The following is a 12,653-nucleotide window of genomic DNA, read 5'->3' as shown; positions in this document are numbered from 1 at the left end:
TGAATTCCTCCTTCCTGGCATGGAAGTTGATTAAATTTCTCAACCTCCCTTGCACCTGGGAACGTCAGAGAGACTGAACGAAGGTAGAGAAGACACCTGGGCCATAAAACTGTCCCAGGAATGATCCTGCAATCTCCTTCCCAATTCAGTGGCTGAGGAACCTAGAGCCAGGTAAGGGCTAAAAGATGAAAGAAGCCTGGGTCCCTGAACGATCATACATAAGCCTGTCAACCAGAAGCAGACCTCATGTGGGCAAGAAAAAAAAAGGCCTACTATGTTATGCCATTGACAATGAAAGACTTTCTTTCTTTTTCTGCATTTTAGGGCCACACGTGCGGCACCTGGAAGTTCCCAGGCTAGGGGTCGAATCAGAACTGCAGCTGCTGGCCCACACCACAGCCACAGCAATGCAGGATCTGAGCCTCATCTGCAACCTACACCACAGCTCAAGGCAATGCTGGATTCTTTAACCCACTGAGCGAGGCCAGGGATTGAACCCGCAACTTTACGGATACTAGTCAGATTGATTATTGCTGAGCTACAACGGGAACTCCTTAAGGACCTTTTCTTAAAGCAGGTGGACTGCCCTAATACAGAGTTCTCCTACTCCAGCACCTGACCCTCGCATGCTTTTTCTCATTCAATCCTCAAAGAACTCTTTGAGGCAGGAACTATTATCCCTATTTACAAATAAGGAAACATGGGCTAAGAGAATGTAACTGCCTTCCCCTAAGTGGGTACCTTGGCAAGTTGGTTTGGTTAGAGTGGCTCAGTGGGAAGGTCTTGTGAACTTTATCAGATTAACTTGGCCAGTAGTCACCCAGAAAAAGATAAGAGAGTCTCAAATTTAGGTGACACAGATGAATTCGTTTTTCTTGCATTTGGGGTAGCAGCAGGAATGAGCAGAATATCTGGGATTCAAATCCAGGCAGGCCCAAGTCCAAAGTTTCCACTCTTGATCACCCTTGCACATGAACACGTTTTATAAAAATCGCAAACATATGGGCACAAGCCCACTAGTAACCTGACTCTATCAATGCACCTAAGTAATTAGCTGAAGTCTTAAGATTAATGCTACTAGGCTTTCTTGCTTAGTTTAAGATGAACAAGTTATCAACAAATTGGACTACTGCCCCATGCTGGAGAAAATCCTTAGTGAGTGAGTGCTCTGGGCAGAGTGCTACGCTAGGGCGTGCATATCACTAGAGGGAGGAATGGACACGAGTCTCTCATCTGCCTTTCGCTTCCAATTTTCCAGACTTTTTAAACAATGAAGGGACAAAATTAATTTTAGATTCCTGGTCTATGCACAGGAAGGCACTAGCTCCTTTCAAAATGCAAGGCCAGGATTTTCCTGGTGGCTCAGCCAGTTAAGTATCTGGCATTGTCACTGCAGCAGCTTGCTGTGGCACAGGTTCGATCCCTGGCCCTGGAAATTTTGTACACCGCTGGGTGCAGCATACAAAAATAAATGAATAAAAAAAATAAAGACAGAAAAGGAGAGGGAGGGTAGAAGAAATGTTCTCTTTCACTTCTGGAGGAATAAAAAAATGCAGACTTCCTAGTCTTTCTAAGAGAATAAGATCCACAGGCCAGTCAATGACCATAAACAAATTTCCCTCTAGTGGGAAACTTAGCGTTCATTTTTTCCCTCTGTGTTATCAGTACACATGAATTCCATACAAACACACACACACAATTTCAACTGTCAGGTCTTAGGAGCATAAGACACCTTGGAAAAAATATGGAAAGCGTGCTTCGGAGGGAGATCAACACCTGCTATGGTTGCAACAGATGCGGTTCTCCATCATGCTGGGGCTTCCCTTCTGCCTGAAATTCACCAGGGCTAGAGGCGGTGAGGCCCCGTGGGACACCTCCCGAAAACCCCCCGTGAGAGATAGCCTTCCTTGAGCATGTGCCCATCTAGGGCTTCAGAGGCAAGGGTCTAGTAGAGGTTACGTTTTCAGCTCAGGCCAGAGTTTTGGGGTCACCCATGGTAGAGACGATTAAAGATCATGTTTCATCTCTCTCCCAGGTCATGTGAGATGTCCCCATACCAAAAAGCACTTGCTTCCCCTCTCGCTATTAGCTAAACACTTTCTGCAGTTCTATTTTGCTATGTAACTCCTACAAATGACTGCGCAGTTGGCTTTTATTACGTGTATGGTCTGGGAAAAGAACTCTGGATGATAATTACGGTAACCACGCCAGGTCTCCGTCCCATGGCCAGGTCATCAATGTGTCACTGAACTTCATTTTTCATCTTGTGAATTAGAAATGTTCTATTTCCCCTTAGGCCCACCTGGTGTAAAAGTAAATGAAAAGCTGAGTGTACCAGGGTCCCCTGAAAAATCCAGCACACATGGAAGAGGCGTGTCTTGGCCATTTTCCATGGGCGTCTCCTTCTATCAACTGGAAAAAGACTGGCTTGATGAATGATCTCTGAAAATTTTAACAATGATACTGCACGGACGAGGACAATCTTTTGGCCAAAGATCACTTTTATAAATGACCACAAGAGGAGGGAAGAAAAGCCCCTGAGATGTCTTATATATGTTTTATAAGTTACTCTGCATCACAAGCACCGCAAAATGTATGTAATACGACACAGGTGCTTTCAAAGTGCAAGAGGCACTTTGTACCCACTAGTACATCATGAAATTGATTCACTGGGACATGAAGAGTTTTGGGAAAAAAAAAAAAAGAAAAAAAATTGGATTTTACTTCCTCTATGATGTCTTTCCTCATCACTTTTATCTACAAGATCCCTACTTTCTTGAATTTTGGCAGTACTAATGGTTTATACCTTGCTTGATTAGCTATTTGTTTATACATGGTAAATATAAAAGCTTAGCCATAGAAAGGACTAGATGAAAACTATCATAATGAACTACATATGCTAAGGATACCTGTTGTTTTGCAAATTGGGTGATGAAATAGAAATACATTTTTTTTTTCCTGTGGGTCAAAATTGGAAACTGGATGTTATCACTGTCAATCAGAGCTATAGATGAATCTCTTACCTTGCTTCTCCAAGGACAAACAGAGGAGTGAAGGTAGAGGAACTGGGAAGCAGGGAAGGAAAAATGAATGGTAGGGCAGCTTCACATTTTGGTCTGAAGTTCACGGCCTTATTTAAAAAACCAGTTAACTGTTTTAGAGCCCAGCCAGGAGAAGGGAATCAAGGTGATCTGTGTGAGTTGTCTATTGCTGCATAACAAATTAACCACAAATGTAGTGGCTTAAAATAATATTCATTTAGCATCTCCCAGCTTCTGGAGGTCAGGCATCTGGGCAAAGCAAAGCTATGTGCTCTGCTCAGGGCCTCACAGGGCTGAAATCTAGGTGCTGGTAGGATCACATTTCCATCTGAAGCTTTGGGTCCCCTTCGAGGAGCATGTAGTCACGGGCAGACTTCTGTTCCTTGCACTCATAGGACTCAAGTCTCTGTTTTACGGTGGCTGTTGGCAGAGGGTCCCTCTCAGCTTCTAGAGGCTTCCCTCTTACAAAGTGGTCGCTCATGTCTTTGAAGCCAGCAGGAGAATCTCTAGGCACGATGGCAGTCTTATGTGACATAATCACTGGAGTCACTATGTCAGCACCCTGATCCTTGACCTAATCAAAGGATTGATATCCCATAATTTCACAGCTCACTCCCACATTCAAGAGGAGGCGATTATACTAGGCACGTATACTAGGACTCTTGCATGTACATTAGGACTTCATGGCTAATAGAATTTACCAAAAGCAACAACCATCAAGCATTTAAAACAACAAATATGCACCAGCCTCCTGCAGGGTATGAATGGATGTCCACCTACAAAAAACTTCCACAGTCAAATGAATCTGTGAAAACACAGGTTTCAATAGCGTTTAACATGCTTCTTCACTGAACAGAGTGTTGGATATTTCCCAAACATAGTTAACCCAGGAAAAAATTTTGAGTTCATGCCCAGTAAATCCATCACTTTATTAATATTAATATTACTTCGGAAGCAGTTGTATTAGGGCTCTTCGATAGTCATTTTATTTCCACTATGATGCCTTTCCTGATACAAGATCCTTACTTTCTTGAATTTTGGTGGTCCTAATGGTTTATACCTTGCTTTCACTAGCTATCTGCTTATACTTGGTAAATATAAAAAAAAAACTTACTTTTTGATGGTGACCCACTACAAAAATTAATGTTTTTGAGGGCTGACACTCTGGCGTGAAGCAACAGTGAAGGGTATTGGTGATCACTGTGTGGTGGTGAAGCATGCTGGTTGAGATTTCTGGGGATCAGAGTTCTGGGAGGCAATTCATCAGCTTTGGACTGTAAACAAACCAGGTATCCTCTTTCTGAACCTCTCTTGGTTCATCTTTCAATTGAGAGAGCTGCAAGAGATGATTTCTAAGATCTCTTCCCATCTAACAACCTATATATGCCTTTCTCCAAGCTCTGCCCCATCTCCTGGATATTTTCATGGTACCTAGCCCACAGTGGGCACTTGTATTTGTTGACTGATCAATTGCAAGCTCGCATTGCTGTAAGGAAGTTGCTAGCTTCCAGCTGGCCAGGCTGCTCAGCTCCAGTCTGGGCATCTAGCTTATCCAACCCTCAGACCACAAGTGACCACCAATGTTGGTTTGGCCTTGCCTTATGCGTCTATAGCATAAGTGGTCCCCTTCATTAGCAAGACGGGAGGTACCCACGGAAGGTCCTCTTGCCCTAAAATATCTTCCTTCCCCAAAGCTTGAATTCCTATTCATTTTCTACCATTTTCTCTCAGAACCCTATGACAGATCTAAGTAAATAATTATATGAGTAACTGTTTAATAACTCATCCTCTAGAAAGTAAGTCATCTTACTTTCATACATACATTGGACTATAGGGTGAGCAAGAGATAAACCCCTACTGTTATAAGTCACCAGGATTTTGGAAATGTTTGTAATGGCAAATAACACAGCCTGCTTTGATACAGACATGCTAGGAAAAAAGAACATGAGTTTGATATTTGACTACAAAGGCATTTTGAGCTGGCAGGGATTTTAAGTGGGGATGCCTAAGTCTGGTTGCTCTAAGTGTAGCACCAGCAGAATCAGCATCACCTGTCAGAACTACAGACTCTTGGGTCCCATCCTAGATGGACTGACCCTGAGTCTGCACGTCAACAAGATCTCCAGGTGATTCAGATAAAGATTAGAGTTTGAGAAGCAGTGGTCCAGAGGCAGCATTTGAAGTAAATCTGAGGTTGATGCGTAACTGTGGAGCCACCCACACACTGCAGCTCTCCGAGTGTAGTCTCTGGACCAGCAGTGTTAACATCACAGAAATGCAGATTCTTGGGCCTCACCCAAGATCTCCTGATTCAGAAACTTTGTAATTGGGGCCCAGCAATCTGTGTTGTAACAACCCTGCAGGTAATTCTCATACTGCTAAAGTGTGGGGACCACTATATACATCAATGAGAGTTGACACTGCAGGAGTTAATATTCTCCTGAAAGAAGATAGGAAGACAGGGACAATTAAAACACTGTTCCTATGAGAAAATACAATCTGCTTTATGATAATCTTCTTTATGATGTATCTTCTAGAATGCACACTGGGAATACCTAGGCCTGGTGGACTGTTTTCGCTCCTCTGGTGGTAACTTCTCAAACCTGTTTTTCTATTGAGTGGAAGTGACTAGGCCAGTGCTCTAGGTGAAGATGGAGGGGACAGAAAGGGAGACAGGCATAAAAAAACTGCTTTGTGGAGTTCCTGTCCTGGTGCAGTGGTTAATGAATCTGACTGGGAACCATGAGGTTGAGGGTTCGATCCCTGACCTCAATCAGTGGGTTAAGGATCCGGTGTTGCCGTGAACTGTGGTGTAGGTCACAGATGCAGCTTGGATCCTGCATTGCTGTGGCTGTGGTGTAGGTCAGCGGCTACAGCTCCGATTCGACCCCTAGCCTGGGAACCTCTATATGCTGCAGGAGCGGCCATAGAAAAGCCAAAAAAAAAAAAAAAAAAAAAAAAAAAAAAAACCCAACAAAAAAAACCAACTGCTTTGCATTTTGTCCACCTGATCCTGCTGGGGCTCATCACTCTTGGAACACTGTGATAAGTGCCACAGGGAACATTACCAGCACATACCACTCCTGGGTTCATGTCCCCTGAAACATCCATTTCTCTTCCTTTCATCAAGAGTACATGGATGCAACTAGAGATTATCATCCTAAGTGAAGTAAGTCAGAAAGAGGACAAAGACCATGTGATATCACTTATGTGTGGAATCTAAAATATGGCACATTGAACCTATCTATAAAACAGAAACAGACTCATAGACATAGAGAATAGACTTGCGGTTGCCAAGGGGGAGGGGAGAGGGAGGGGGATGGATGGGGGGTTTGGGGTTAGTAGCTATAGACTATTACATTTAGAATGGATAAGCAGTAAGGTCCTACCGTATAGCACAGGGAACTACATCCAATCCCCTGGGATAGACCACAATGGAAAATAATACATACAAAATTATATATATATATAAAACAGAGTCACTTTGCTGTATTGCAGAAATTGTCACAATATTGTAAATCAACTATAATTTTAAAAAATTTTTAAAAAAGAATGCAGTGGATAAGAAGGGGCAGTTCCAGATATTACACCCAAGAACCTTCATAGCCACGTGCTGAGCCACACAATATCGCCGACTGTGCCTTATTTGGGGATGCCACGGTCCCAGTGCATTCATTCAGTCACTCACTTTATCATCCAATATTTAATGAGTAACTTTTATGTGCAAGGCCAGTGGAGAGGCCCTTTGTTCTGCACTTAGAAAAGGGATTGAGGGAGTTCCCATTGTGGCTCAGAGGAAACGAATCTGACTAGTATCCATGAAGATGCAGGTTCAATCCCTGGCCTTGCTCAATGGGTTAAGGATCCAGTGTTGCTGTGGCTGTGGTGTAGGCTGGCAGCTGCAGTTACAATTTGACTCCTAGACTGGGAACTTCCATATGCTGCACCTGCAGCCACAATGGAACAAGAATATCTCAATCCTACAAAGCTGACTGCCCAGGCTGTGTGCTAACTCCTTTCCCATGAAGGAAGGGACACATCCATCCAGCTTGGGGATTGACAGCTCTGGAGGTAAGTCAGAATCACCTTTGGAATCTTTAAGCTCTTAAGGCCAAGACCACTCTTCAGACCAATTAAACCAGAACCTCTTGGAGTGAGATCCAGGCATTGGAATTAAAAAAAAAAATCCACATGATTCCACTGCATGGAAGGGGCTGGGAACCACTGCTCCAGGGAGGGTCTAGGGTCTCAGGTCTTGATTCTTTATGGAACTGAGCTTCATCCCCTGAAAGTCAAATCCTAGCTTCCCAGGATTTCAGCCCAACTTTTTCAATTTCAGGAGTTTGTTTTAGAATTTAAAGTAAGCTATTAAATTTAAGCTGTTGTATTATAATGAATATTCAATCATATATTTATAGCGTGGTTACCAAATTTCAGATGCAGAGTATTTAGTCAAAACAATTATTTTTTTCTTATTTAACAGGGTATGCTGGTAGTAAGTAGATCTGCTTTTTAATAATTTCATTCATTACTCACTGACCTAGCCTATCAATGCCATTTATTAAATAGGAACTAATCAAATTCATACATACAATGTACAGATGGTGACAGATGTGAACTATTTTTGATAACAAAGTAGCACAAAGTATGAACTAAGAATCGTAAGTGGAGTTCCCGTCGTGGCGCAGTGGAAACGAATCCAACTAGGAACCATGAGGTTGTGGGTTCGATCCCTGGCCTCGATCAGTGGGTTGGGGATCCGGTGTTGCTGTGAGCTGTGGGGTAGGTTGCAGACACGGCTTGGATCCCGAGTTGCTGTGGCTCTGGCATAGGCTGGTAGCTACAGCTCTGATTGGACCCCTAGCCTGGGAGCCTCCATATGCCACAGGTGCAGCCCTAAAAAGATGGAAAAAAAATCAGAAATAAACACTTCCTTGATTATTAAATGGTTGTTGAAACTAGTAAAAAGAATAGGCTACAGATGACATTAATAAATGTCTTTTAAATTGGTGTCGTCAATTGTTATAGGATGAATTTGGCCATAATAAGACTATGAAGACAGAAGAAATGTTTCATAGTAGGGTCTGGACTGGAGACAGAACCTCTCCTTTTCAGGATTTCTTTCACAGTAACTGCTTCTGTTGCTCCCTTAATTTCTGTCTTACACTGCTCACTCCCTAGGCAGGCCTGGCTCAGGATACACTCTTACCTCTTGGGGTTGTTGGTACTGAGAGGCCATCAGAAGGAAAGCTCTCTGGGCCTGGAAAGCGCTATGCACCATCTCTGCCTGGGAACAAAAAGGAAGAGGAAACTTTTAATTGTTTGAGCTCCTAAACAGAGAGTGACCATATAATCCAGCAGTTTTATTTCTAGGAATATGCCCAAGAAAAATGAAAACACAAGTCCACACAAAAACTTGTTAACAAGTGCTCACAGCAGCATATTCATAATAGCCAGGATGTAGAAAGAGGCAGACTGTCCATCAATTGATGAATAAACAAAATGAGATATAACCATACAATGGAATATTATTCCACATTCAAAAGAAATGAAGTGCTGATACATGCTACAACATGGGGGGACCTTGAAAACATTATGCTGAGTGAATGAAGCCAGTCACAAAAGACCACATTTGTATGATTCCATTTATATGAAATGTCCAGAATAAGCAAATCTACAGAGACAGAAAGTAGATTAGTGGTTGCCAGGGGCGGGTGGGAGGGAGGAATAGGGAGTGACTGCTAATGAGAATAGGGTTTCTTTTGGGGGTGATGAAAATGTTTTGGAATTAGACGGTGGTGATGGCTTCACAAACTTGGTGAATATACTAAAAACCATTGAATCGTACACTTTAAAGGAGTGCACGTTATGATATGTGAATTTTAACACAACAAAGCTATTAAAAAACGTGTGAGCCCTGAAGTGCAACTGTTTTCCAAAGGGTGTCTCTCTTGTCCTCTTTCATGCTCCAATCTGTTCCCTACTTTAGAGTAGAAAGAAAGTTGTCCCTTAAGCCATTCCCATAAAGATATGCTTACTGAGGGCTAGTGGTTTCTACAACGGTTTAAAAAGACAGATCTGGAAATTTCTGTGCTACCTGGACTCAACCGACCAAAAAGGAGTTGAGCAATGGGAATGTCTTTAAACACATGGTACCATATTTTCTTATCCTTACCTTCTACCTACTCTTAACTAATTAATTCTTTATATTTTAAATTTAAAAAGTTATAGAAGAATACCAAGAAGAAAATAATTCTAAATATTCATGTTATACACAATTAGTCATTTTTGGCAAATTTCTCTAGTAATGAAGAAAACTGGAGTTTGCACTATGGTGCAATGGAATCACCAGCATTTCTGCAGCTCCAGGATGCAGGTTTGCTCCCCAGCCCAACACAGTGGGTTAAGGGATCTGGCACTGCCACAGTTGTGGCTTGGATCTGATTCCCAGCCTGGGAACTCCATATGCCGTGGGATGGCCAAAAAAAAAGAGAAAACTCATACCTTTGTTTTCGTGAGACAAAGCATAATGATTTAGAACAATTTTTTTAAAATGCCACAAGCTACAAAGATTAGTTTTAAAATGGCTTCATGATCTAGAAATAATCATTATTAATATTAGATGAACATCACAGCAGCCACCTTTTAAGATATAGACACAAAGAGACTTTGGTAAAATGGGACTGTACGGTAGGTGTTATTTTTCTCAATAAAAGTATAGACTTTAATTATAATTGAATACTAAAGATGAGAAAGAAAAAGGTGATAACCTTCAAGTAGAAGTTTCTATACTATAAAAATTGTTATGCCCTACATGCTCATTCTAAGGTAAAAGATAGAAAATTTTAAGAGATTGGAGTAAACGTGTGTTTTTTTTTTTTTTTTTTTGGCATAGGCAAACTTTCTAATTTTTTATTTTTTTTAAGATTTTTACTTTTTCTATTATAGTTGATTGACAATCTTCTGCCAATTTCTGCTGTGCAGCAAAGTGACCCAGTTCATGTGTTTATACTTTAAACTACATGATACAAATTTAGACAATACTGATAGACTCCCTGCTGGGAGATAAGTACGTTCCAACTTCTTCCTTTCCCTGATTCCTATCTTCCACATTTTTTATATGTCTTAGTTATTATTTTTATTGTAACATTAATTCCCCTGGCTGTTGAGAACCAGTTTGATGTTTCAACATACCTAGCGGTTCTCACGAGTGGTTTTACCGTGACCTCTCCAGTTTTGAAGTATTTTGATAATTTTTTATTGGCTGGACTCCCATTATGAAGTACGTTCTTCAGAAAGGTCTCATAGCTGCTTAAGTTTTTCAGTTGCAAGCATGTCTCCTCTTGTCTCTCTGTTTTTACATCTTGGCTGGACATGACATCCCTGGTCCCTCTTTCTCACCATCCGCAGATAACGTGGTGTAGTTCATGCAGCAACAGAGACATCTAAGCCAAGTGACCCTTGAAGAATTATCTCTTTATCCTTGGAGTTAAAAGCTTCACTAAGTTATGTTTGGATTTTGAGCATTCTACCTTATATTTCTTGGAATAGATTTGGTCCTTTTTTCATTTCTTGGAAATTTTCTACTTTATCTTTTGTTCGATTTGTTAGACTCTCTACTCAGGGGCTCCAATTATTACAATCTTTAGATTGTATAATATTTAAATGTTTTCATATCGTTTAGATTCTCTCTCTGCCTTTCATTTCCTTGACTGTCATCTGTATTTACTGTGATTAAATCAATAGTTGCCTCTCTTGTTAGTAAGCAAATGTTTAATATGGTCTCATAGCCATTAACGTTTCTAATTCATATTTCATTTCTGTATTAATGTTGCTTTGGGTCTTGATTTGTTAGGCTTCAATTTCCCTTTGCATTTCATCCTTATTGTTCCACCTCCTTAAGCTTTTTTTTTTTTTGTCTTTTTGTCCTTTTTTTTAGGCCCCACACACACACGGCATGTGGAGGTTCCCGGGTTAGGGGGTCTTATCAGAGCTGGAGCTGCCGGCCTACACCAGAGCCACAGCAACATCAGATCCGAGCCGCATCTGCAACCTACACCACAGCTCACAGCAATGCCAAATCCTTAACCCACTGAGCAAGGCCAGGGATCGAACCCGCAACCTCATGGTTCCTAGTCGGATTCGTTTCCGCTGCACCATGATGGGAACGCCCTCCTTAAGCTATTTTAAAAATATATTTATACTCTTATTAAGTTTGAAGAGTCCAAGTTACACTCCTATTAAGCCATCATGAGGAATCTGTTTCTGTTCATCGTTTTACGTTCTTTGAGGGCGAGCCCATGTCTTCCCTTTGCGTGCTCTGCTCTTCTCTGACACATTATTTTGAGCCAACATGTGGAGACTGGTTTATTTTCCATTTCAAGCAAGTGTGTTCTACCTATTCTTCTAGGGCCTGATGGAACAGTGAAAGGAAAGTGCTTAGGTAATATTTAGTTTCCAGGTTTTTTTGTTTGTTTGTTTTTGGCTATGCCCATGGAATGTGGAAGTTCCTGGGCCAGGGGTTGAACCTGAGCCACAGCAGTAATAATGTCAGATCCTTAACTTGCTAGGTTACCCGCAGGGAACTCCAAGTGATGTTCAGTCTTTGTTTTTTTTTTGCTTTTTAGGGGCCGCACCCATAGCTTACGGAGGTTCCCAGGCTAGGGGTCCAATCAGAGCTACAGCTGCTGGCCTATACCACAGCCACAGCAACGCCAGATCCAAGCCACATCTACGGCTTACACTACAGCTCATGGCAACGCCAGATGCTTAATCCACTGAACAAGGCCAGGCATCGAACCTGCAACCTCATGGTTCCTAGTCAGATTCATTTCCGTTGTGCCATGACGGAAACTCCTCTTGTCTTTATTTGAGCATTTGGGTCTTGTTCATTCTTTTGGGAATATGTTAATCCTAAACCAGGATTTGCTCCACATTCCTGGAACACAGACCATTCTGATGGAGTGGTCCTCTCGGGCTTTAGATCATTTCTCCAGTTCAGGCCCCAGACATAAGCCTTTATTTCTACAGAGGAAAGCGGCCCCATGACCTCCTTGTCCTGTTTCCTATTTTTCTCTCTTGATTTAATTTCTCTTAGGGTATGGCTTTGAGGAGATTAGAACAGGGACAGAGGTAGGAATGGAAAGCTATTCAGTCATCACTTACCAAAATACATTGCTTCAGGATGTTGACTTTTTTGTTTAGTTACTATCAGTGAATTTTTAAAATCTTTTTTTCCCCTCTTTTTGTTTGTTTGTGGGTGTAGGAAATTCTGATTCAATTTTATTTGGTCATAAATTTCTATCTTTTATGCTTATTGATTTCATCTTTTATCACCTCCTGATTAGCTTCTGATTAGCGTCACATATGCTTTGGGGCAGTTTCTGTCTCTCTCTCTGCCATCTTGGATACACCATTTCTCTGATAGAGAGATAATCAGTATAACCAAATTCATACATTTTCAAAAACAGATACCTAAAAGAGCAGCAATAAGTTTAGGTTCATTTCAACCCTGTGTCAATGTCAGACAATTTTCTGGGCTGGAAGGGTACATGTATTAACAAACTGACTAGTTTTTGTCATTCCGCTTCACTGACACAATTTGGCACCTGA

General features: G+C 41.5%; 1 protein-coding gene across 1 annotated transcript in view; it reads right to left on the bottom strand.

Moving 5' to 3' along the window:
• The window catches only part of CAP2 (CAP, adenylate cyclase-associated protein, 2 (yeast)), a 139,857-nt gene that overhangs the window by 80,003 nt on the left and 47,201 nt on the right, over positions 1–12,653 (bottom strand). Inside the window, exon 4 of the mRNA XM_021100214.1 lies at positions 8,251–8,328. Within this exon, the coding sequence (XP_020955873.1) occupies positions 8,251–8,328 (78 nt within the window). The remainder of the gene's footprint in view (positions 1–8,250; positions 8,329–12,653) is intronic.

Source organism: Sus scrofa, chromosome 7, assembly GCF_000003025.6.
Source record: "Sus scrofa isolate TJ Tabasco breed Duroc chromosome 7, Sscrofa11.1, whole genome shotgun sequence".
In the NCBI taxonomy this organism is placed as follows: Eukaryota; Metazoa; Chordata; class Mammalia; order Artiodactyla; family Suidae; genus Sus; species Sus scrofa.
Note: the sequence above shows the minus strand (reverse complement) of the source record. Positions and strands in the feature narration are given on the sequence as shown.